The sequence below is a fragment of the Scyliorhinus canicula genome, chromosome 19 (assembly GCF_902713615.1).
Source record: "Scyliorhinus canicula chromosome 19, sScyCan1.1, whole genome shotgun sequence".
In the NCBI taxonomy this organism is placed as follows: Eukaryota; Metazoa; Chordata; class Chondrichthyes; order Carcharhiniformes; family Scyliorhinidae; genus Scyliorhinus; species Scyliorhinus canicula.
The window spans coordinates 38,315,924-38,343,063 of NC_052164.1; the positions used below are offsets into that span (position 1 = coordinate 38,315,924).

General features: G+C 40.1%; 1 protein-coding gene across 16 annotated transcripts in view; it reads left to right on the plus strand.

Moving 5' to 3' along the window:
• The window catches only part of gpatch8 (G patch domain containing 8), a 212,368-nt gene extending 186,076 nt beyond the window's left edge, over positions 1–26,292 (plus strand). For 14 of the 16 annotated variants that reach the window (XM_038778715.1, XM_038778726.1, XM_038778729.1 and 11 more), the window contains 2 exons: positions 18,145–18,275; positions 19,533–26,292. In XM_038778715.1, coding sequence (XP_038634643.1) covers positions 18,145–18,275; positions 19,533–23,427 — 4,026 coding nt within the window. In that variant the 3' untranslated portion in view covers positions 23,428–26,292. Of the gene's footprint in view, positions 1–17,206; positions 17,227–18,144; positions 18,276–18,947; positions 19,024–19,532 lie in introns of those variants that run through there. The other 2 variants (XM_038778731.1, XM_038778732.1) reach the window with 2 other exon arrangements.
• The last annotated feature ends 848 nt before the right edge of the window (positions 26,293–27,140 follow it).

Sequence of the window (27,140 nt, forward strand, 5' to 3'; positions counted from 1 at the left end):
CCAGACACTTTGTGGGTTGGATTGAAGACTTGAGGCAGCATTGGCTGCCAGATGATGAAGAAGTCATGGCAGCTGCCAGAAAGTGATCGCACTGATGGTGGACGCTCTTGCTGTGCTGGAAGGCCAGTTGGACATGGAGCTCGAAATTCATTTTTCACCCATTTAGTTAACTTTAATAAGTATAAGAACATGATTCCTGTTTTGCTGTCCTCCTACACTGGCGATTATTAATTACAGTGGCCAGTATTTGCACCCCACTCCCCCAGCATCCCATCTTTGTTATCATCTTTGAGGGATCCCTGAATTCTCCAGTCTTCGCACAAATGTCACATGATACACTGTGCTCCAAATTGAAGTTTCTGGATTGTGACTTGGGTGTTTATGAAGATACTCTTAAAATATTGGACAGTAAATAATGAGATTACTTCTTAATGTTTGACAAGATGTGAACTTCACACCCTTTGTGCTGTTTTGGGGAAGTGCTTTAGTGGAAGTGCACAGCCTGCTGCTGATGTCTCCCTCGATTTGATGAGAGTGAGTCACCCTCCAACCTTGAAGATTAACACCACAGCACTTTTTCTAGTTCAAGGCACCAGAAAATCTTATTACCAAAGGCAGTGATATCACAATGTGTCTCGTGGTCTGCATTGGAGAAAGGTTGAGGGTGCTGATGTTTTCCAGATATTGTTGATTGTCATAATGCATATTGTTACCACACTCAAGTTGTTATTGTTACCACACGCAAGTGCGTGGTCAATTCCAGTCCCACTTGACCCAGAGTCACAACACAAGTGAATTAACCAATAATTCTCATAAAAATACCGAGATGTTTGGCCCTTGGATGCCCAATAACTACAGTCACCAGGTTTGTAAATGTAAACACAATTGCTGTTTATTTATAACAAAAACTATAATGAACTATGCAGCAATTATAACTGGATAACTACTAATTAATTCCTAACTCCCCACTTATATTTTCCCTGCGCCCCCCCCCCCTCCCTCTCTCTCTATATATATATATTTCCATCAGATAAACACAGAGGGTGGAAAGGGGTAAAAATCATCAGCAAAAAAAGAAAAGTCTATGTTTCAGATGATGGTTTTAGTACACCTACGTTCACAGCAAAAGTCTTTTCAACCTGTAATGTTCTCTGTAGATTCATTCATTCAGGTTCTCTGCAACTTTAGAAGTACAGCAGTCACAGCCTTTCTGGAGAGAGAGAGAGAGAGAGAGAGTAGCAAGTGCTGGTCTTTGTTTGCAGCCTGTACATATTTTCCTGTAGATAATTTCAATCAGGTACTCTGCAGGTTCAGAAATACAGCGTCCACAGGCATTTTGGAGAGAAACACAGAGGAAAGAGAGTAGGATCTTACCTCTAAGCTGCCAGGAATCAAACTGAAATTCCTTGGGACTCTGAAAAGCATTCTACTGGGATAGGATCCAAACATCACATGTTACCGAGCAGAGTACAGCCTTTTCGGCTAATTCATTGCCTCCAGCCAATCAATCAATCCATCTCTCTCTCTGGTGCCGACAAGTCTGGAGCCTCCTGTTCAAACCAGCGGGACCTAGTATTCTCTCCCGTAACTTCTGAATTCAGCTGCTTGCCTTAAAGATACATGTCCATTAATCATCCATGGATCAAAATTTAAAGCAGCAAAATAAAAGAAAGGTAATAAACAGGAAGGTCTTTATGATTAGTTGACAATTATTTGTGATCGTGGAGATGGGGGATAAAAGGCAGTCTTTAATCTTATAATTTTAGTACATTCGTTTGCAAATTGATGCTGAGACCTTCAATTGAGTGGCGAAAATTTCAAACTGAAGTAAACTAAATTAGAAATTCTAATACTATATCATGTTGCTTGCATATTGTGTACTGCAATAATCTTTAGTTTTACGTTGTGTATTTTGCTATTTGAATGTTTTGGCAGAATATAAATATGCAACGTCATTCAAATGCCTGCAAATCTCAATTTATTTTATTGTAGTATGCAGGTGTGTGCTGAAGCAACAGTTGAATGGGCTGTAGGTGTAGTTTCTCACGTAAATACAAATGAAGCCCATCATTTAATGCTTGTCCTGACTTCTTTCCCATTCTGGTTAGGTGCTGCCACTCTATTCCTACATTTTGGCTTGCAGAGCAGGGGGTGTCCAATGCATGGTTCTTGCGTCACATTCTCAGTCTTGTTTTCAAATCTTTTCATGGTTTCACCCCTTCCTATCTTGCTAATATCCTCCAGCCCAACAACCCTCCGAGGTATCTACGCTCATCTAATTCTGGCCTCTTTAGCATTCTTAATTTTAATTGCTCCACCATTAGGAGCTGTGTTCCCAGCCGCCAAGGTCTTAAGATCTGGAATTGCGACCCTCCATCTCTCCTCCCCGCTGCCTCGTTTTCTTCCTTTTATACATGCCTTTTGACCAGGTTTTTGGTCATCTGATCTGATATTTACTTATGTGGCTTGCTGTTTTATTTTGTTTTATGATGCTGCAGTGAAGAGCCTTGGTACCTTTTTTATTATGTTCAAGGCACTATACAAATATAAGTTGTATCATTTTTCCATCCTTCCCCATCATCATTTGTGACTCTTCCATTCTATCAGTATTTATATTATTTGCTGATTTGACCTGTTTGAATATCATGGGCCTCAAGATTTTAATGATGTAGACTCACTTGTGGATAGGCTGTAGATCTAATCACCAATGCCCATTAATATCAATAAGTTAATGTATATGAAAATAAATAGTGTTACAAACCTGTTGAGAATGTTAACCGTAAACATATAAATTCCCAGTGACAAACTGAAAGGAATTATACAAGATTTTAAGTTTTAAGATTTTTACTGTAACAAACAACCTAAAAGTAACATTGACTAAACATTATATAGTATGCAACTAATACGAACTACAGAAAGGATAACTGTATTAAATGTCTTAACATGACCAATAATCTCGCATTTCTACTTTATAACACACTGTCCAAAAAATTGCAGTCTTTTAAGAAAGTCCAAAGTCACTCTCAGCTTCCAATGGAATCTTATCTCCCTGTTTCACTGAGTCATAATCTCCCATGACTGTTGAAAGGTGCTCCTCTCAGTTTTCGGAGAGGCTCCATACCGACTACCCTCAGGAAGGCCCACTCTGGCGATTTCACCCTCCCCAATCCTGGTCTTGCTAAGACAAATCTTCTAGAATCTTGAAAGTGCCATGGGATGAGTCTCTTCGAGCAGAAGCCATCCTCCCTTCTGAGTTGTACCTAGTATCTGGCAGAGGACCTGCAGCTTTCTCCTCTCTGTAGGCCTTTGCAGTCCTTGTCTCTGTGAAACATCTCTCTCTCTCTGTCCAGAAAAACTGAGACAGAAGTCCAGCACTGTTCCTACCTTTTTTTCTGGTGTGAACATTTTGCACCTGGCTCTCGGTAAGTCTCAACCTGGGTCCGCAGGCCCCATGGTAACCAAGCCACAAAGGCCTGTTGTTGGACAGAGTTAATAGCAGATCACATACTCTCGTCATTATTTCCTTTTAACTTAGAGAGACAGTCCAAAACACAATCGTCTTAAAGAACTTCATGTTCATAACAAAAGGAGCATGGCTTTAAACTTGAACAGTCAATGTAGCTTTATAGTGAATACGACTTGCCTATGAGGATAAAGAATTGTATACTGTGTTATAAATCTGTGCCCTGGTTTCTTTTCCATCCTGATGAGGTGGTGCTACTCCATTTCATTGAATTTGCTTTTATTTTTTTTTAGTTTCCAGAAGTAAAATGTGTTGTTAGAGACGTGTTTACTCCTGCTTCAGTACATTTTCAAACACTGCTTTACTAGACTTATAGGTTATACTTGCGCAAAGCCCAGTAGGTTGGTGATTCTTAAGACCGGGAGAGACAATTCTCTTGCTGAAATGTATTCAGAGACTGTGGGCAAGTTTTTTAGGCTCTGCACAGGCTCTGAACAGAGGCGGGCAGATCCTAAAATACTAGTGCCAATCACCGTAATGGTTTCCCGACCCTATTGTCATCATCCATTTTGCTGGTAGCTGATTCGGCTCATTAAGAACCTTGTTAATGACAAATCAAGGAGGCCAACTGGAATTTTCTGCCTCTAGTTTCCTGAACTGGTCTAACTGCCTGGATTCGAACACCTAGCAGCAGGCCGGGAGGCAGAGACATACTCATCTTAGTTAACTGTATGCTTTGTCTTATACCTGTGTTGCTGGAAATGTTCATATTAATTTACAAGCTGCCTCTCTTAGTCTTTTATGATTCCTGTTGATCCCACTATTTCTACTAACTTAGCCTGGAGAATCGTAAATCATCAATCTGTTGCGACTTGCCATATTGTCCATCCTGTTCTAGGTTTCTATTCTACTCGGGCTCCAATTTCTCATTAGGTAACTGCAAACTCAATGCTCCAAGTGCCTTTGTCAAAAACCTGTTGTAATTTTAATCCAGAATAAATTGCATTACATTTTGCTCAACACACAAAAATGTACAGACCACTTAGTCACCTGCTGCAGAAATTGGCCTTAAGGTGCAGCAGAATTCAAGCAGCCTTGACATATTACATAAAGGATGGCCTGTGGTAGGAACTGCAATTCCATCTTAAAGATTACATGATCATTATAATTTGGAGCATGGTTCAGTGCTTGTGGTTTCTGATGTTGCCTTGATTGTATTACTGAATTGCAAGTTTTCTGCTCGACATTGGTTACTTTGTACATGCTGTGCAGCTTCTGTGACAATGGGTACAGATTTTGGCTAAATGCAATGGATGGGTACAACACTTTTGAAGCAATAGATGCTTCACAGAATTGAAGGAGGCTATTCAGCCCATTGTACCTGAACCAGCTCTCTGAATCAGCAATTCACCTTTTAGAATTCCTACAGTGCAGAAGGAGGCTATTCGCCCAGCGGTCTGTCTTCTCCCCATAACCCAGCACATTCTTTTCAGGTAACAGTCAAATTCCTTTTTGAATGCCTCACTTGAACCTGCCTCCACAACACACTTGGGTAGAAAAAGAATTGAGGAAATCAGCCAAATAATTTTTTTCTCTTATTATTCATTGGATCTTGGCCTTGCTGTTTAGGCCACCATTATTGCTCATCCCTAATTCCTCTTGACAAGGTGATACTCTTGAACTGCTGCCTGTGTGGTGTAGGTACATCCAGAGTGCTGAGCGGCTTGACAGAACTGAATGGTTTGCTCGGCCATTTCAGAGGGCATTTAAGAGACAACCATATTGCCTTGGGTCTGGGGGCACATGTATGTCAGACCAGATAAGGATGGCAGGTTCCCTTCCCTAAATTACATTAGTGAACCAAAAGGGTTTTTACAACAATCAACATTGATTTCATGATCACCATTAGACTTTCATTGAATTAAAATTCCACCATCTGCCATGGTGAGGTTCGAACCCAGACCCAGATTTACATTCAATCTCCCAATTTTTAGTCCAGTGACAATACTACCACACCACCACCGCCTCCCATTACCTATTGGTATGCTCCCAAGAATTTTTTTTGTTGCTGCGAGATCAATAATTAAAGGAGGTTAGGGAGGAGCAAACCCATCCATTATTAGCTGGAATATAAATTTAGTATCTCTGGATTGACCTTAAAATAGGTCAGGTTTGCTTGTTATTGCAAGGTATAATTCGCCAGGATTGCTATCCTATCAGCAGCGAAGGACTTCTTCAATAGAACGGATGTCAACTGGAGTCATCAGGGAGAACCTCCAACTCTGGATGGACCAGCAAATATTTCATTTTAAGAAATTGACCCTTGGAACAAATAAATAATGCAATTAAATATGGATTATGCTCTTATGGATCTCCCTTAAGACTCAGAATAATTGGGTTTCTCTTCTTTTATAAAAAAAACCCTGGTTGATTCTTGATGTTATAAACTACCAATTCTCGCACATTCCTTAGAGGGAAATAAAGCGTTGGCTGTTTGCTTACGTTGTGTCTCTGCGTCCATTTTACTTTTTCTTTTCACGGTATGACATTTTTAGCAAATGCATTGAAAGCAAGTCCTAATGTTTTGGAGTCCTGATAAAGGTAAAGTTAATGATAAGATAAAGATCCTTTATTGTCACAAGTAGGCTTACATTAACATTGCAATGAAGTTACTGTGAAAAGCCCCTAGTCGCCACATTCCGGCGCCTGCTCGGGTACACAGAGGGAGAATTCAGAATTTTCAGCTGGTACGGGAATTGAACCCACGCTGCTGCATCACAAACCAGCTGTCTAGCCCATTGAGCTAAACCGGCCACGCACAACGAGTGAGTTTCCTTGTATTAGAACCCTATCGTTATACTCTGTGTGTCTTCCCTGTTTTGCCCTCCGTCATTTAGTGCACCAGCCCTTCATGCAGTTTCGCAATCTCTTAATTTGATACTTGTTCGTTTTATGGAGCTTTTCGATCCAAGTGTCAGATTTAACTGAGTGAAGTGATTTAGTCCTGGGGTAGTCCTTTAGAATTGTACTGTCAATTAAAACAAGATATATAATCTAACAGTTAAGACATGCTCCCAGATGCTGTTGTGTTGATATCATCCCCAGCTCCAAACTATCACCACACTCCTGAGTTTTATTGTTCCTCGTTTGAGCCATAAGGTGTAATGTTTAGGCTACCTAACATGATGGGAAATTAAAGGTCATGTTCCAGTTCATTTGTTCTGGTTTGAAAGGGTGGGCCTTCAGCATGGATACTTGATGGATGTTTGTAATTGCTTCTGCTGGCCTCCCATATGAAAGGCTCATCTACTCAGCCTATTATATAGGAGGGCTAAATATTTGAAATGATTCAAAACTCACATTTTTAACCTTTACTTAAATAATTCTGGTCTCTGATGAGGCATCTGGTTAAACAGTAATTGTCTCTTTCATCTGTAAAATTTGAGGGCCATAATAATCTTTATTGTCACATGTAGGCTTACATTAACACAGAAATGAAGTCACTGTGACAATGCCATAGTCACCACACTCCGACACCTGTTCGGGTGCGCTGAAGGAGAATTCAGAATGTCCAAATTATCTAACAGCACGTCTTTCAGGACTTGTGGGATGAGCACCCGGAGGACACCCACACAGACGCGGGGTGAAAGTGCATATTCCGCACAGACAGTGACCCAAGCCGGGAATTGAACCTGGGACCCTGGCACTGTGAAGCAACAGTGCTAACCACTGTGCTACCATGCCGCCCATGTTTTGTGGTGAAAAGTCGATGCTCAATACTGATCCCAAAGAAAACTGCCCACAAAGATGAAGCAAGCTCTGTACACCGATGTCCCATGTTATGATGATATTTTCCTTTGGTTCTAATAATAGGAGATCTCGGATACCAAGAACAGTGAAGTTATCAGGCAGTCAAACTGAAAAATTTTCCCAGACATCAAACCGGGAATGATAAAATAGTATTATCATTAACTTTTAATCACTTTACAAAACAAAAACTGGGAAATTAGGGTTAAATTTAGAAATATCAAGATAGTGTTTTCTTTCAAACTTCTATTACTTAATATACAAGACTTTTACCATAGAATGAAGGGCATCATGACCCAGACTTCTAAATTTAGTATTTGAGGGTGAGAGAATTTGTCCAGTAATAATTATGACTTAGTACACCACTAAAAACTCAGTTGCACCTAATTAAAAAAGGCAGGATGTTTAAAATGTTACTTTTGCAGCAAGAATGATGTGTGAAAAAATTGAAGGTTCATGTAAAATCACTTTTTTATGCTAATTACATCTGCTTCTTATGGAGCAGAAGGGTATCCTGACGGCACTGAACGGCATTTGTACGGACACCAGAAATGCTGTTGATTTTGCAAAGTAATGACAGTGAAAGTGGCAATTTTGGTGTCATTACAACTCGGGGCTGCACTACATTGTAATACGTAAAGCATACAGTATACCTAAAGTTGTTGCGGAAGGGTTTGTCCAAAATGTAACTTTTGATTAAAGTTTACTACACTATTGTAGGTGGTTGTCTCTTAAGTACTGTACCATCATTACAAAGGAGTTTGGCCCCTTGTTCTGCACTGTAACCAATCACTGTTTGTCGATGTATCATTTCTCAATGTTCTCTGTTGATTATTCTCTTTGTCTACAATGTACGTACTGTGTACGTTCCCTCGGCCGCAGAAAAATACCTTTCACTGTACTTCGGTACATATGACAATAAATAAATCAAATCAAATCAAAATCAATATCACAACTACCTTCAGTGAAGAATACAATATGGTCTTTGAAAATATAGACAACATTGGGTGAATTTTGGCTCATTCCTGACAATTTTGGTAGTGGCCTTAAAACAGAAATACCTTAAAATTCTTTTTGCTGGAGTTGTCAATTTTTACAGAAGCTGCGCACAATAAGAGTCAATGCAAGAATGGGAGCAAAGAATGCCCCAACAGGGCTAGCCCTTCACGGATACAAGACCCATTTGCACCAGAACAGGATACAGGCACCATCATAGACCGACATCGTACCCATAGCTATAAAACAAAATGACAGAAGGAAGAAAACAAGATCCCAAGAACCCCAGAGTTAAAGGGGAAATCAACTAAACTCACTGCGCAGTTTACACTCTTCTCCAGGCCCAGGCAAAAACAGGCAGCCTTGATATAACTACATGATGACAAGAGGAGGACTGGGAACTACCAAGCCTCAAAACTCAACCCAGGATCTCCCATCCAAGGATATATCCATCCAAGGAGCAGCAGGCTACCGATCACTGATCCTGGAGCGGAGCTTGGCCGAACCCGACCCCGTAACCAAATAGGAACTCAGGAGAACTAAGCCCCAAAGATTAGCATCACACCCAGCAATCAAAAGAGGAAGACCCATGTCAGGAGAAACAACTAATGGGGAGCCGCACAAGTCCCAGTCCTCAACAGAATAACGCACCGTCCGCCTGGGCCTGAAAAAGGAAAGGCACTTAACAAAAGACTAACTCACAGTGGGGGGGGGAACCTTCCTCGAACATAACGAGGACATAACTAATCCTACAAACCCCTCCCCTCCACCTCGTCCTGTTCCGGCTCTGCTCATCCTCCACCGAGGATGCATTAGGATAAAGCGATCGTGCACAAATAGCATAACATTCGATAAACTTATTAAATCCAGATAACCAATGGTGCAGAACATCACACGCAAATTTTTCACATCCCTGTAGGCAAATATATTGACAGCGTCAAGCAACAACACCTAATTATCAGGGAGCAAAGCCCAGGACAACAACTGAGATGCGAGGTCATTATCAGGATAAAGACTTATCCACCTGCGTGCAAAGAAAGTAGAATCAAAGATAAAGCAGAATCAATAATGGTGAGCAGTCTTCAGGATCTTCCACGGATTCCAACGATCAAAGCACAAAACCTCATTGCTTCCAACATGAAACCTCATTGCTTCCAACATGCCGTCTCACCAGAACCAAGCCCACAACTCAGGCTCCAGTTGGCGGAGGAGCGGGGAATGACTCAGCCGGGTCAGCCATCCCCAATCCTCCTTGACAGACATCAGGAACAGGACAAGGTTGAGGAGGCCAAAACCACCCCCCGGCCTAGAACACAGGATTAAATGTGCTCCATCGACAGTGCTCTCTCTGGAATAAGAACCTCCTCATGAGCCTCCAATGCCTCCATAAAAATGCCTCAGAACTCTTGAAATTGGGCTTTGACAACCTGCACTGCAGAACCGAGACTTTCAGATGGATTAATATCTTTGTGCGTAGCCATCATCCATTGTTATGCACCATACCGGGAGGGCGGGAGACCTCCCAAATGTAGCTGCGCCACTAATGGCAAGGTCCCACCCAACTCCTTCCAGCCACCACAGATCTACGCCGATTTAAGCACTTTGTCTCGACTCACTGGTGCCAAAACACTGACCAACAAATCTCAGTACAGAGTAAAAACTATGCAAACCAAGAAGACATAATTGTGCTCATGGATATAAAAGTAGGCTAAAAGATGAGCAGAGTCGGAGCTCACAAAATCACAGCTGCTCCCATACACACGTCATGAGAGCCCCCCCACCCAACAATGAGCATTTTTTGTTAATTTTACATCTATTTGAATACCACAAACTAAGTTATTCAAACCCTACACAAGGCAGTAGAACTTTCTGGGGTTTTTTTTCATTTAAGGCCCCTGGATCAATGCCTGTAGTAGCAGTCACCCAAATTCCCTGTTCTTTGCCTGTGCTAATCAATTATAGTTTAGTGTTATACTATTTTTTGAGAAATTTTGATTGATTTGTGCCATGTTACGTTGTTTCCTCTCTATTCCTTATTGGGTGGGAGGTAAAATGACAGGTATTGATGGTGCAAATCAATTGTAGAAGAAAACATTTTCCACTGTAATATTCAACGCAGCAATTGATTTATTTTAATATATAGGATTAATGGGTTTCACCATTCTGGCTTATGATTGAAGAGATATTGAAAACAGTTAAATTGCAGTTAAATTATCTTCATAATTGCATAAAACAAAGTTCCACTCTGATTTCTGAACATTTTTAAATTATGCATTCTCTTTGAATTTTAACGTTTCTTTTACTCCACATTAAGAGCAGAATACATTTTGGATGAACATTACAAATAGATATAAAAACAGAATACTGTAAATACTCAGCATGTCTAGCAGCACCTGTGAAGAGAGAAAGAGTTAATATATCAGGTCAAATACCTTTCATTATAAATAGTTGAATTCCTAAATTCAATATCTCCCTTTCAACATTTTATAACAAAAGCAATTGGTGGTGTAGGAGTTATACGATTCAATGCGAAGCAAACCCTTGTCCACAATTCTTGGTAGTGTGCTCCACTTCATTTCTGCAGATCTACTAATCCAACCCAACTAGCAACCTGATTTCTGAAGGCTTCTCCAATTTCTGAAGGCTTCTCCAATATGGGTTGCAGGTGATGCTTACCAGAGTGCAGATTGTGCTCTATTTAAGCTTTTCTCAGGGAAAGTAGTAAGATATGAAGGTACATAAGCTAAAGTGAATGGGGGGTGGAAACTGCTCCAGCTGGATGCCAGGAGGAAATCAGTCTGAAACAATTAATTAGAGCACAAATTAATTACAGTTAGTGCTGATTCAGTGAACCTATTACTAATCTCAATTTGAGGTAATTATCAGTACACTTAGTACACACAATTAATACTTAAAAACCACCCAAAAATACTGGATCGCATCATACATATTTACCCTCAAGTCAACTTATAAACATACAAATTAAGTGGGCCACTCGGCTCCTTGAGCCTGCATTTAATAAAATCATGATAGATCAGATTGTAACCTCAACTTCACATTCCCACCTACCCCCTATAACCTTTCACTCCTTTGCTTCTCAATAATCTATCTGCCCCTGCCTTGAAAAATTGTTAAAGGCTCTGTTTCCACTGACTTTTGAGGAAGAGAGTTCCTCAGTAAAAAATCTCCTCATCTCTCTTCAATGGACGACCTCTTTTTTAAAAACCGTGACCCTAGTTTAGATTGTCCCACAAGAGGAAACATCTGCTTCATATCCAGCCTGTCAAGGCCCCTCAGAATCATAAAATCATAGAATCCCTAAGTGCAGAAGGAGGCCATTTGGCCAATCGAGTCTGCACCAACCCTCTGAAAGAGAACTCCACCCAAGCCTACTCCCTCGCTCTATCCCAATAACCTCTTAACCTAACCAGCACATCTTTAGACTGTGGAAGGAAACCAAAGCACCCATAGGAAACCCACGCAGACACTGAGAGAATGTGCAAACTCCACACAGTCACCCAGACCTTGAATCCAGGCCTGGCGCTGTGAGGCAGCAGTGCTAACCACTATGCCATCGTGCCACCCATACAAAAGCCTTGTATGTTTCAATCAAGTCACTTCTTAATCATAACTCAGTGGATGCAAGCTTAGCCTGCCCAATCTTTCTTCATGAGGCAACCTGCCCATTCCAGGTATTAGTCTGGTAAACCTTCTCAGAACCGCTTCCAACACATCCACATCCTTAAATGAGGAGACCAATATTGTACACAGTACTCCAAAGGTAGTCTCACCAATATCCTATATAACTGAGCATAACCTCCCTACTTTGGCATTCAATTCCCCCCGCAATAAACAATAACATTCTATTTGCTTTCCTAATTACTCACTGTACCTGGAAATGAACCTTTTGCATTTAATGCATTAGGACACTCGATCACTCTGCATCTCAGAACTCTGCAATCTGTCAACATTTAAATGATATGCTTTTTTTTATTTTTCCTGACAAAATGGAGAATTTCCCATTTTCCCATATATAATGCTCCATTTGACAGATATTTGCCCAGGCACCTAATCGATCTTTATCCCTATTGTAGCTTTCTTATATCCCATTTGCACCTTACTTTCCTACCTATCTTTGTGTCATCAGCAAATTTAGAAACGATACCTTTGGTCCCTTCATCCAAGTCGTTTATATAAATTGTTAAAAAAAATTGAAGCCCCATCACCATGTGGCACAACAATTGTTATATCTTGCCAACTAGAAAAATACTCTTTTATGCCAACTCTGTTTCATATTAGCGAGCCAACCAACTGTCTGTGCAAATATGTGACCCGACCCCTCCCCCATAACATGAGCTTTTATTTTTCACAATTTCTGATGTGGCACCTTATCAAATGCCTCCTGGAAATCTAAGTACAGTATATCACCAGTTCACTTTTATCCACGGCATATGTTATTTCTTCAAAGAGCTCCAATTAATTGGTTAAAAGTGATTTCCCTTTCACAAAACAAAGTTGACTCTTTCCTAGGTAAGAGAGTCAAGTACTAGGGGACATAGGTTTAAAGTGTGTGGGAAAAAGTTTAGAACTGATGTGCGAAGCAAGTTGTTTTACACAGAGGGTGGTAAATATATGGAACGCGCTGCCTGGAGAGGTGGTGGGAGCAGGTACGAAACTGGCATTTAAGGGGCATTTAGACAAATATATGAATAGGGTGGGAATGGAAGGATACGGACTCCTTAAGTGCATACGGTTTTAGTTTAGGCAGGTAACATGGTCGCTGCAGGCATGGAGGGCCGAAGGGCCTGTTCCTGTGCTGTACTGTTGTTTGTTCTTTGACTCTGCCCGATTACCGTGAATTTTTCTAAGTGCCCTGCTATAATGTTTTCAATAATGGCTTCGCACTTTTTCCCAATGCCAGATGTTAAGCTAACTGGCCTGTGGTTTCCTGTTTCTCCATTTTTGAATGAACGAGTTACGTTTGCTATTTTCCAATCCCTGAACCTAGGGAATTTTGGAAATCTAAAACCAACACATCAACTATTTCGCTAGCCACTTCTTTAACACCCGAGAATGAAGTCCATTGGGACACGAGAACTTATCTACCCAGAGCTCCTAGAATTTGCTCAGCAGCACTTCCCTAGCGATTGTAATTTTCTTGAATTCCTCCTTCGCTTCCATTTCATGATTTACAGCTATTTCTATGATGTTACTTGTATTTCTATGGCAGAGACCAATTCAAAGTAACTGTTCATTTCACCTGTTATCATCTTATTTTCTATTACTAATTCTCCAGATTCACTTTCTCAAAAGGACCATGTTCTCTACAGGACTAATGCTCATTTTGTTAACTTTTCAAAAAACAATATCTATAGAAACTCTTACTATTTCTCTGTCTTTGTATTTCTAGCTAGCTATCTCTCACACTCTAATTGTGCCTTCCTTGTCAATCTTTTAGTAATTATTATCTGTTTTTATGTTCTGTCCAATTATCTGACCTGCAACATCTTTACACAATTATTTGTATTTTCTTTAAGTTTGATGCTACCTTTAACATTATTAGTTAACCTCAGATGGTAGGTCTTCCCCTTAGAACTTTTCTTTCCTGTTAGTGTTTCTATTCTATATATCTGAATTATCCCCTTAAATGCATCGCTATGGATCTATTCCTTCGCCTAATTTTCCAGTTAATTGTAGTTAGCTCTGCTTTCATGTCCTTCATAATTTCCCTGCTTTAAGTTTAAAATGCCAGCCATAGATCTACTCTTCTCTCCTTCAAACTGAATGTAAAATTCAATCATTTTATGATCACTGCTACCAAGGGGTGCCTTCACTGAGGAGGTCATTAATTAATCCTATCCCGTTGCACAATACCAGGTTTAGCATATTATACTCTCTGGTTGGTGTCAGGCATAATGGTATCTTCCAGTAAAACCTCAGTGTCCCCATTCCTTATTCCATTTCCTTCCCTGGTTGTTTGATGAGGTTGAAACTGACCATTCCCAAACTTGGTGACCATCCTTTTTTAAGAGAGCCACCCCTCCAACTTTTCCTTCCTGCACTTCCTAAATATCACATACTCTTCAATATTCAGGTCCCAATCTATGTCATCCTGTAGCCATGTCTGTAATATCTATCCGACCATTCTTAGTTATTTCTATTAGCGCTATCAGTTCATCTGTTTCTTTTTGAATGCTATGTGCATTCAGATACAGAGCCTTTAGTTTTGCCCTGAATGTTATTTTTGTAACCTCCAGGATTATCTGATTTACTCGTAGATGAATACTCTTCCCTTCCTGTCATAGTCTATTCAAAATTTCCCACATTAAATACCTGTCTCTCTTGCCTTGTCTCTACTCTTTGATATACCACATCTTCCCAAATCCCTTGCCCCCACTGTTTATTTTAAAGCCCTCCTCTACTTCCTTCGTTTTGCGGCTTGTGAGAACACCGGTCTCAGCGCAGTTCAGGTGTAGACCGTCTGAACAGTACAGCCTCCACTTTTCCCAGTACTGGTGCCAGTGTCCCACAAACCTCTTCCATACCAGTCTCTGAGCCACACATTCATCTCTAATTTTATGTACCCTATACAGCCATCTGCACTCTTGATCTTTGCTGCAGAGAACAGTGTCAATCCCCTTCACTGTACTGTCCCCTATTACCACAATGTTGCTCCTTGCTTCTCTCCCGCCCCCCTGCCTTTGAATGATATCTTGTGCCATGGTCAGTTAGCTCATCCACCCTGCAGCCCCAACTCTCCAAACAAGCTGAGAGAACCTCAAGCCTATCGGACAATTGGAAAGGCTGAGACTTCTGCCCTCTTGATCCCCTTGCTTGCCTCACTCTATCCCCAGGTAACTTTTCCCTCCCTGAAGTATCGCATTGTCTGCAGCTCAACCTCCAGCACAATTACTCTGAGCCGAAGCTCCTCAAGCCACAAAGACTTGTTTGCCCTGGATCACACTGGCATCCAGAAGCTCCCACATGCTACAGCCATGACACATCACCTGTCCTTCCATCCTTAATATGTTTCAATTAACTACTTAATTATATTATGCCACCAGTTTCCTGTACTTTTCTAAACTTTAGGATGTAATGGACCAACTACTTACCAGCTACTCACCCAAACAACCAGCTTCTTCCCTGTAGTGGAGTAAGAACCAATTCCGACAGGGAGAAAAAGTTAGGAAAAGCAGAAGGAAAGGTGCATCACCTTTCCATCCTCACCTAATTTCCCTGCCCACCAAACTCCAAGTATGCATCAGTTAATTTGCCATGCTAATACACCAAAACTCTGCCTTAAGACTCAAATGACTGAAGTGAACATTTGGTATCATTCTTCCTAGCCATGATGCTCATTTTCTTCAGTGTCTGTAATTCACAAGAGAGAATTTTCAGCCTGCAGCAACATTTATCAAAATGTGTAAAGTTTTTTAAGATCCAGTGATTACCTGACTTTTCTGTCCTTGTAAATCTAATTGATTTTAACAACTGCTCTACCGTGCGTCCCTTTTGGGAGCTCATTTTGTTTTTATTCATTCATGGGATCTGGGCTCCGCTGGCTGGGCCAGCATTTATTGGCCATCCCAAATTGTCCTTGAACTGAGTAGCTTGCTAGGCCATTTCAAAGGGCATTTAAGTATCAAACATATTTCTGTGGATCTGGAGTTACATGTAGGCCAGCCCTGGTAAGGCTGACAGATTTCCTGCCCCAAAGGATATTAGTGAAGCAGATGGGCTTTTGCGGCAATTGCAATGGTTTCACAGTCATCATTAAACCTTTAATGGCGGATTTTTAAAAATTGAATTCAAATTTCACCATCTGCCATGGTGGAATTCGAATCTTCAGAGCATTACCCTGGGTCTCTGAATTACTAGTCTAGTGACAATACCACTACTCCATCACCTCCTCATTCCTCTGTCCCTACAAAATGATGCTCTGATATTGATCATCTGTATATAATTGCAATGCTTAAAGGTGCTTTTTTGACATGTGGTCTTCTCCCTGTGATTTTAGAGGGCCATTTGTTACTTTATTCCTTCCAGGGTTCCTCTTTGTTCATTGTTCCATGAAGCCCCTTTTCTCATGTTGATGTGAGTAACTAAAGTCTGAATGGAATATAAATATATTCCAATTTCTTCTCCCAAATCTACCCACTCTGCTGAATAGGTTTCAAGAGCCCAATACTTTTAAATTATGGCATTTATAAACCTTCACAAGTATTGCAGCTAGGATTAACCTTTTGCAGCTAATAACTACATATAAGGCAGCTTTTTTGATGCTTTAAGTTTAAAAATAGCCTAGCAGTGTCGATAAATAAAAACTGTATTTAACAGTTTGGGATACGTGACTATTCTGATGCCAATAACCGATAAGAGAACCAGTATAAAACATGTAGATGACCTGCACGATTTGCTTGTGACTCCGTATTTGCCAAAAAGTATCAGGTAAGGAAAATAGAATAACAAACCAACACAGGGAAAAAAATGAGAATCGAAAGTGCTCGAAAAACTTAGCAGGTCTGTCAACTGTGGAAAGAGAAACCATTAAAATTTTGAGACTAATATGACTCTTTCAGAACTAAGGTCGGCTTCTCTCCACAGAAGCTGCCAAACCTGCTCAGTTTTCCAATACTTGGTTTTCAATTCAGATTTCCAGCATTCGCAGTATTTTATTTGAATTTTACAGACACAAAACCCTCCTGAGTGTGGCACTATTTGTTTGTCCCTTGGTAATGTACCGTGTTGACCATAGAGTTATTTTCTGGGTCAACCTTTAATATTTTGTTTGATCTTCCATGGTGTGTGGAATTTCTTTTGTTAAAGTTGCAATTATAGTGACTGTCATTGCTTAAGAAAGAAAGTTCATTTTCAAAAAAAATGTCTATTCTCATAGCCCAAAGTATCCACTGTTTATTTCAGGGAATGAAGCCAATGTTACTGTTTACTACTTTTAACAGGTAAGTTTAAAAGAAAATGGTCTTTAGTAAATTATTAAATATAATTAATGCAAGATATGACAAGGTTAACCAAATGGAAGTTCCTGTTGATGTATTGCCTTGATTTCTACTTTGCTAACTTGCATCAAAATGATAGATGAAGTGACGGCTGTATAAACTCTGATATTAGATGGCTTGTCCACGCTTCCAAAATTTTTCCCCAAATCCACAATTCTTGTATCAACAATGCAGTGTTTCTACCCACTAATATTTTCCCTTCCCTATCAACCATGTCTACAAATACTTAATCACCATTTTTTTCTTAATTCAACCAACCCATTCCTATCTACTATTGTTCTTCCAGCACTATAATATTTAAATAACAACTATCCCTTCTATATTCAACCTTGGCTCCTGCTGCTGATGTTTAATATCACCTCCCTTATCTATCTTGCTTGGTAATTTCTAATTTTAAATCTGCAGAGGGTGCCTGGACCATAATTGGAATCAAGAGGGCAGATTGCTATTTAAATCTCTGTGCTGGCAGAACAGAATAAAGCAGTATTGATAATGCACTAATGCAATGCACAGTTCACAATCTTGTAAAAATTGTTGTGGTGGAACATTGACCTTGTGTACAAATTGGCTGCTCCACCCGTAATTTTCTTTCTCTCGCTCTCTCTTGCTCTATCGCTCTCTCTTCCCCTTCCCCAAAAAAGAACGATTTACAGTCTTGCATACGAGTGAATGCACAACCGAGGCTGTGATTCATTGGGGAATTTTGTTTGTATAGTTTCTAATGTTCTTTATTGTAAAGAAAAGAGCACATCACAAATGCACCCCAAAAACAAAGTTAACTGCTCTGGAATATTTTTCAGCAGGTTTTTTTTTTCTTTTTTGTGGTTACAGTTGAAATGTTTTTCTTTCCCTTTTGCATAGAGATTAAAAGACCTCAAGCAAAGAGAATTTGCTCGTAATGTTTCCTCAAGATCTCGCAAAGATGAGAAAAAGCAGGAGAGGGCACTTCGCCGGCTCCATGAGCTTGCAGAGCAGCGAAAACAACAGGAATGGTATGCATTCTATTGCACAGAACAACCTCTACCACATTTCCAATTATAAGCTATGTTCAGTGGTCACAACATTTTAAAGTTGAATGTGTGTATCCATGGGATTGTATTTGTACTGCCATGCAAGCTTTATGTCACATTCTGAAGTAGGGTTCAGCTGTTGTTAAAAATCAGTGAATTATTTTGCCCACCTGTATGATACTTCTAGACCACAGTGTTTAGACTCAAAAGGTGTGGGCCCATATGGGCAGTTTCCAGGCATTGTTTCAGCACTGAAATATTTCATCAGCTTTCCCAAATTGTTGGACAGAAATGTGTTTTTATACACTATTAGGCACTCCCTAGCGGAAGACAGCACAGCAGAACTGACCAGAACATAGCTCAGAAAAAATACACGGTTCCACTGTCAGCCTACAGTGCAGCTACCTGAGGTTGATCACATCAACTTTGTGATCCTTAGGTTTAGCATTTTGTTTTAGTTGAGGAATGTGAGATAAAGACAGAAATAGGAGACATGAGTGGCATATGTATCTTTAGGAATAAGAATTTTTTTATTGCGGCATTCAATTTATTGGGTTTTCTTTTCAGTCATTCTGATTCAAATTGAGAAATTCAACGCTATGTCAAGGAAGTGCCTTTTGAGTGTTATTTTTTCCTTTGTTTTGAAATATGCAGGACACTCTCTTCAGTGCAGTACAAGTCTTGTGCTTCTGCCAAGATGTTTTGATCCATAATGACAGATCTTCATCTGGTGTTGTAGCTTCTTTTTAAACTGTTTGACCTTTGCATTTCGCTTGGATTTTTTTTTAATGATCCTAATTGTCAAGAATTGCTGGCCTGCTTTCTTTAGGTGGCAAAGCCTCACAACTGTGCCTCAAGTGAACTGTCGCTACTCATTTTTAAAAAAACAGAAATGCGAACTGCATAGCGGATCCATCAGTAACTGAAATGTTGTTCTCAGTTGTAGACTCCTTTGTCAGACCAGAGCTAATGAAGGGTCTATACATGAAACTTTAATCTCTCTCTTCAATGCTGATGTTTCTGCTGTGTAATTCCAGCCATTTCTATTTTTATTTCCAATTTCTAGCATTTGCAGTTTTTCTTGATATCTCTTGCTACTTGTGCTTCTCATTGGCTTTTAGCACTTGATGCCTGTGATTTTTAATTGTTTAAAATGAATTGCTTGTTTTCTTGTTGAAGCTAAAATATCAGTCAATCATCTGCACTATTAGTTGACATTTTCTATTTTCTTTTGTGCAGTGCCCCAGGAAGTGGTCCTATGTTCAGAGCTACGACTGTTGCTGTTGATGAAGATGCTAATGACAGAAAGGTTGTCAGCACAAGTGATAGCAGTGGAAGAAAAACTAGTGGGTCCACATTACCATCTGTTAACAGGAGTATATCTGACAGCACATCGGGAGACAGCAAAGGAGAAACTGACAACACAGGTCATTGTGCTAGCAGAAGCTCTGCCAGTTCAGGTCAGAGCAACCAGCCAGTACAATCTTTTAGCATCAGCCAGCTTAAGAACAATTCTAGCACTCCCTTACAAAAACTTGGAGTGTCATTTTCTTTTGCGAAAAAGGTACCAGTCAGGCTTGACGTTTCAGCTTCAGTATTCAGTGATGTTGCAGAGGAGCCAAATGAATCTGAAACGGCAAACCCTGATGATAAAGTGTCCTCCGATCAAGGATCACCAAAGTCGATAGAGGTTGAAACTACAGCAAACTCTGATAAGACCGAAGGGGCTAGTCAGTCAGAAAGTGATAATGACTCTATAAATAGTACCTTATCAAAGTTGAAAAAGATGATGAGAAAAGAGGATGATACCAGTCAGTCAGAACCGGAATATTATCATTACATTCCTCCTGCACATTGCAAAGTGAAACCTAACTTTCCATTTCTGTTGTTTATGAAAGCCACGGAAGAGTCAAGTAAGTGTGTCAGTAAGAAAAATTCGGAGACTACAAAAGATAGCCCAGATTTACAAAATGATTTGAAGCCTTGGGAAGACAAAGAAAATGAGACAGACGACGTACAACAGGATGATGATATTGCCAATCAAGCAACAAACACGGAGCCTGACAAAGATGCAAAGTCCCCTGAGACCATAAGCAAACAGAATTGTGAGGCCTCACCGTCAAAGCCTAGTGCTTGCGAAGAAGGAAAACAGAACAGTTCAGCAAATAAAGAAGTTTTCAATGGACCTAAACAACCAACTGGTCCCTTTTTTCCCGTCTTAAGCAAGGATGAAAGTACCACCCTTCAGTGGCCCTCAGAATTACTGATGGTTACAAAGAGTGAACCATGCATCTCTTATAGTTGCAATCCCCTTTACTTTGAGTTTAAGCTGGCACGGAATAGGGATACTAAAGGAAAAAACAAAGAAAAAGACGGTGAGAATTCACATGCACATGATCAAGATTCTCAGGACAAATGTAACATCAGTACCAGTAAAGCTGCATTGAAAATAATAAGTGAAGGTGATACTCAACCGCAAGAACAGGCCTGCCCGAGTGCAAGAAAATCTGAAGTCCAAGCTGATGAAAATGATAAAACTACCAATAGCAAAGACAAGAGCATGAAATCGCACAAGCATAAGAAGAAAAAGAAGCACAAAAAATCAGGCAAGCATTTGAAGGAGAAAGCTAATGAGAAAAAGGAAAAGCAAAAGGATGGTGAAGCACGTGATGGGAATTCGAAAAAAAGAAAGAAACGTAAACACAAAAGTAAAAATGTAGATGAGAAAAGCAAAGATACTGCTGTAGGATATCCTGTCCAGATGGCTACAATAATGGAGGAATGTAGCCAAGTGCAGAAAAAAAGGTGCAGATCGCAGGATCATTCCCAACATACACCTGCTGCTGTTAAAGATAGTAGTAGAAGTAGTAGCAACAGTAGTAGAAAAGAGGATTGTCCTCAGGAGCCCAGTAGCAAAAAGCAAAAGACAGGTTCTTGCAGTGATTCAAAGAAAAAGACAACTAGTCGGAAAGAGAACCGAACTAGGCATAGGAGCCGTGACAGCAGCAGAGATGAAGACTCTGATAGTTATGATGAATCTCATAGAAAACGGTCTAGACAAAAATCTTCCTCCCATTACAGTGACGATTATGATTCAAGAAGTGACAGAAGTTACTCCAGTAGATCAAGAAGACGCCATTCATCCTCCCAGCGATCATCGCATAGGTCATATTCATCTGGATCCGATATTTCCTCAGACTGTAGTAGATATAGTCGTCGAAGAAGCTATTCCGATAGTTACAGTGACTACAGTGATAGGTCACAACATCGCTCTAAACGATCTCATGGTTCAGATTATGACTATAGAAGATCAAGACACAAAGGGAAAAAGCACAAATATTCTTCATCAGATGATGACTATAGACGAAGTAGGAGCAGATCCAGAAGTAGCAGCAGGGGAAGAACCCGAACTCGGGCAAGGGCCAGGACCATCAGTAGAACACATAGCCGAAGTAGAACTCGTAGTAACAGCCACAGCAGGAGCCGAAGCAAGCGGCGTAGTCAGAGCGCAACACAGCGAAGCTGGCAACGAAGCCGTAGCTATAGCCGCAAACGCAGTGGTAGCACTAGGCACCGTACCTCACGAAGATCCATTTCAAGAGACAAAGGATCACATAGCCATGATAGCTCAAGTGATAGACGATCCAGCCGAAGGAACTCCAGTAGGTCATTCTCAAGAGACCGGGTATATCGGTCAAAATCTCCCTGTTACAGCAGAAGCAGATTGTTGGTGAAAAAAGGCAATCTTTTGAAGAAGGAAGCAAACAAAGCGGATAGTATAAAACTGAGCAGTACTTTTCACAGAAACCCCAATAACACCCCTTCCAGCACAAGAAAAATGCATTTAGAAGATGAACCAACACAAGAAGAAAGGAATTCCTTAACAGCTAAACAGCTTTTGGAAAAGATTCAGTCTAAAAAGACTGAAAAGAAACCTGAAACAAATAGTGAAGCTGCAACAATACCTAATAAAGTAGGAATTAAACTAAAAGATCCCCCTCAGGGTTATTTTGGGCCTAAACTTCCCCCAGCTTTGGGCAATAAGGCACTGCTTCCTTTAATCGGAAAACTGCCGACAACCAAAAAGCCTCCAACAAAGAAAATTGAAGACTTTTGTTTGGAGAAAGGGGACAAAGAAGAGGAGCAGTGTCTGGCAGAGCCTAAAGATATGGCAAAGGAAGAAGTCAGTCAGCAACTAAATTGGACCATGCCAGGAGAGATTCAAACTATAGAAGAAAAACCTGAAAATGAAGAAATATCAGCTCTAAATGAGAAAATCCAACCCGTTTCTTGTCAAACCCAGTTTATTCATAAAGGTTTCACATTGGAAACTCAAACTATCTCAGAAGCCTACATTTCTGATGTAACCACACAAGTTGAAGTTATCAAAGAACCTTCAGAATTGGGACCACCAGATTCTGGTGAAGCAGTTATGATGCATTATGTCCCAGATCCAGAGCCATTCTCCAATTATATTCCACAGGCTGAAGTACAAGAAATTGACGAGGATTCCCAAGAGGATGCAGATTCATCGGTGGCCCCACTCGATAGACAGCCTATAACATTCACCCCTGAAGAAATGGAGAAGTACAGTAAACTACAACAGGCAGCTCAACAGCACATCCAACAACAGCTTCTGGCTAAGCAAGTGAAGACTTTCCCTACCTCAACTGCCTTAGCTCCAGCTCCAACTCTCCAACAATTTCATATTCAGCAACCATCAGCAGCTGCAACAGCAACATCAATCACCACTGTTCACCATGCTATATTACAACATCAGGCAGCTGCAGCTGCTGCCATGGGTATTCATCCACACGCACATCCACAGACTCTTGCTCAAATCCATCACATACCCCAGCCTCACCTGACCCCCATTTCCTTGTCACATATCACACCATCTATTTACCCTACTCATCCTGCCACTTTTCTGACCAGCCATCCAATACATATTATACCTGCATCAGCTCTCCACGCAGGACCCCTAGCCCTTCACCCAGTCCCCCATGCTCTGTACCCTGCCCTCTTTGCCCCTCGACCTGCAGGAGCAGGTGCTTCCGCTCTCCATCTTCATCCTTTCCTCCATCCTATCTTTTCAGGACAGGAACTCCAACATCCTCCCAGTCATGGCACTTGAAGCAAGTTACAGTGGGTGAAAAAATTGGCATCTGGCTTCATTTCACTAAATAACTCTACCAACAATTAGTTTGGTACGAAAAAGCTACATAGTTGCAGTAAAGACTGATCTTTTTTCCAACAGCCAAAGAGTTCAGGCTCAGGCCCAAGAATATATTGCAGTTTGTGTGCTTGTAATATCAGGGATTTCCAGTTTCTTTTATTTAAAAAAAACAAAAAGTTCGAACCAATTATTTGGATTTCCCAAAACTCTTTGAGTGCATTACTCAACAAGAGACTAGGTTAATACCTTAACTATTAGTGACAGAATGCACCAATATTATATTCAGTCGGTTGGCCTCCTCTTACCCCATTGCTAACTCCCATCTAAGTGTGTAAAGAAGTGCACATCCATGTTAATCTGTCTCCATTTTATAGAATCCTTGCAATGCCTAAATTAATATGGTGGTGGATGGTATTTGGGTGCTTTTTGTCGAGCGATGCGAGGATCCTAATGGATGTTGATCCTAAATAGTTCCATAACCTCTGATCAGTGAAGGCTGAAAAATGTAGCCATGAAAAGTGAAACATGGTTGACATTCATAAAGTGAATGATTGGCACCTATGGAGGTCACATCTCAATGCGACCTGCCATTGAAATCTGGGGAGATAAACCAAGAACAGGAGTTGTGTGTAATAGGCCCTAATAATAGCTCTGCAGAGTCACTTCGCCATTTTGGAATGTGAGTGAGGGAATGCAGATTTGGGGGTCCTGATGTATTGAAAGAAGAACGGAGAGACTTTCTCGTGACATCTCAAATAGATCACATTCGTTTCAGCTGAAGCTAGCTTCAGTATACCAATGGAATTTGGAGAGATGTCTAAAATCTTTGTGAGAAAAGATCTATTCCCAGGGCTGTTGTAAAATTCAATAGTCTTGTATAAGTTATAGCTTATAATTTAATAAAGTGGAAAGAATTGCACTGAACTCTGTACAGGTGATGCTGCTTTTGTAGGTTCATCAAACAATGACATACATGCAGAGTACTGCAATAATATTTTTTAAAGAATAAATTCATTTGGTTTTGTGGTACTGTTCTAACATACTGCTTTGTGTAAATATGTTTGTAGGTTAAGCGATCCTTGTAAAGGTAAATGTCATAAGTTTCTGTTTATGGCAGAAACTAAGCATGTATATTTTACCAAAACCCATGTATTTTTTGAAGTTTTTATGTACTGTAAATGTAAAATTTCTTGAAGTTTGGTTTATTTTGAGTTTTTGCATATACAAAGTATTCTGTGAATAAGCAACTCTGCGAAAAGTGGTGTTTAGGAGAGCTTAAGGAATCTATAAGCTAATGGATACAGACACATAACTGACTCAAATCTCGATAAATTATAATTCATCGATTAGATTAACCAGTAACAACCGTGATCAATTTTTAAAAAAATATTTGGTTAATTTGTTTTTGGGTGACTAATGCCATGAAAAATATTTGACAGTGGTATTATAATCACTTCTCATTTACAATAAGTTCTATTCCCAGACCAATTCAGACATCTATTATGATTATCTGCTTGGTTCTGCAAGGTTGATTATATTTAACTAACTGGGTTGCCTGTAGTAACCGGGTTTTGCTTATTGTACTCACCACAGTTCATGTGTTTTACGTTAGGAATGCTTTTCCTACAATTTCATCATAAAATAATGCCATGAGTGTCTGGATGCCTGAAAAGGCTCCACCATTTGAGAGTTTATTACACTGGTGACTGCAAATCAGAAGCTGTATTTACATAATTAAATCATACTGAAGTTTTCATCATTATGATCCAGGTTAATTTATTTCACATCCATTTTATAGCAGGTATCTAGTGTGGGCTTAAATATGTTTGCATTTCAAATTATGTTGTTCTGCTTATGCTTGACACAGTAATTTGAAATACTCGTGCTGCCTTGCAATATGCATGACAAAATAAATTGAATTTGTTATAAATTCATGTTTCAAGCTCAGATTATAAATGCCTTATATTTGGATTGAGTGAGATCAGCAGTTACTATATGGTTTCAGTATTCTGAATTTTCATCCAGTAAAACCACGCTACTTAATTATTCTAAACTGACTTAGAAAAAAATGTTTGAAACAATTGTATTATAGATTAATGGGGGGGGGGGGGGGGGGAGTACAGTATTAAAGACCTTGCTCTGTTTGAGGATACAAAGAGACCAGTATAGCAATATCTCACACGCGTTTGCTTGTCAGTCAGATGACAGAATGGGGAATGCAAGCCATTGCAGGCAAATACACCATTGCTCATAATTCTTTGAGATAGACTGTCGCATAGGTCCATAAAAAGAGAAAGCCGCTTGCCCTTTGGGAGAATCTGCTTCCAATTATCAATTGTGTGTAATTGATTATTTGGATTTGCCTTTTGCTTATTGTTGGATACAGCCCAGTTTTTCCTTGAGGCTGAGTTCTAATTCTGCAATTACTATTTCAATCTCTGGGCACAAGCGATGATGAGGGAGAAAAAAAAGGCGGGTAACGTTGAGCAGATTGTGCTACAGTTTGTGCATGCTATTAATCATGATATAAGGATGTGTCTAATTGGGGCTACATTACTCTGATTAATGTTTTCCCATGTAGTCAGTTCTGTTTGATCTTGAGCTATTTGATTCAATTCGGTCTTCTGAACACCCCAAAACATCTTACAAAGCAGCTTCTTCCATCTGTTTTAAAATGTTATATAACAAAAACTAGAAAGAAATGTAACTAGCTTATTGCATAAACTGCATATTTTATTTAACTTTCTGTCACAAGAACATGCAGAATATTACTGTACAATAGGAGAAAACCTTTATAACAATAAAGTATGGATAATTTGTGAACTCTGCTTTATTTCTTTGATGCTGTCCATTTTGCTACTGCTGCTGCCGTTGCATCACTGCACAAAATTTCAAGTGCAGAAACGTGGACTTCAGAAGATCTGACCCAGTCACTACCAATGTTCTAAAGAGTCTTCCATTGATAGGTTGAACATTAGTGGGAAAGATGGAGTGAAAACCCCCAACAGTGGAGTGGCATTTTTGCTGAGCGCCAACAAAGGTCTGATAGTTCAGATAGGGTTTCATTGCTTTGCTACTTTAAAGTCGTCAGTGTATTGTCATATCTGTGGGTTTTGTTTGTGACTGTTTTCTACCTGCTGAGGTTGCATTTTGTTGACTTTTTTAACTACTTGATAATCGCTTATTGTCACAAGTAGACTTCTATGACGTTGCTGTGAAAAGCCCCTAGTCGCTACATTCCGGCGCTTTTCGGGGAGGCCAGTATGGGAATTAAACCCGTGCTGCTGGCCTTGTTCTGCATTACAAGCCAGCTGTTTCGCCCGCTGTGCTAAATCACATCCCTTGCTAAACCAGCCCCATGTGGATCTCCTGGAAAGCCAGGACAAAATTAATTTGCCTCATTTGTGAGGGGATGAATTTGAGGATCTCCCTTAAATGGTAGAAGTGAGAAGCTGAGTAGACATTGTCCTTCAATTGAGGGACAGCAGACAATGGCGGCAGCTGCCTATATAATTGTGCAACAGGCAGCCAGAATGTGGCGACTAGGGGCTTTTCACAGTAACTTCATTGAAGCCTACTTGTGACAATAAGCGATTTTCATTTAATTTCATTTCATAATAGGACAGTGCCACTAAAGGCATGATTGGTGAATAAGGAGTGCGTGACATATC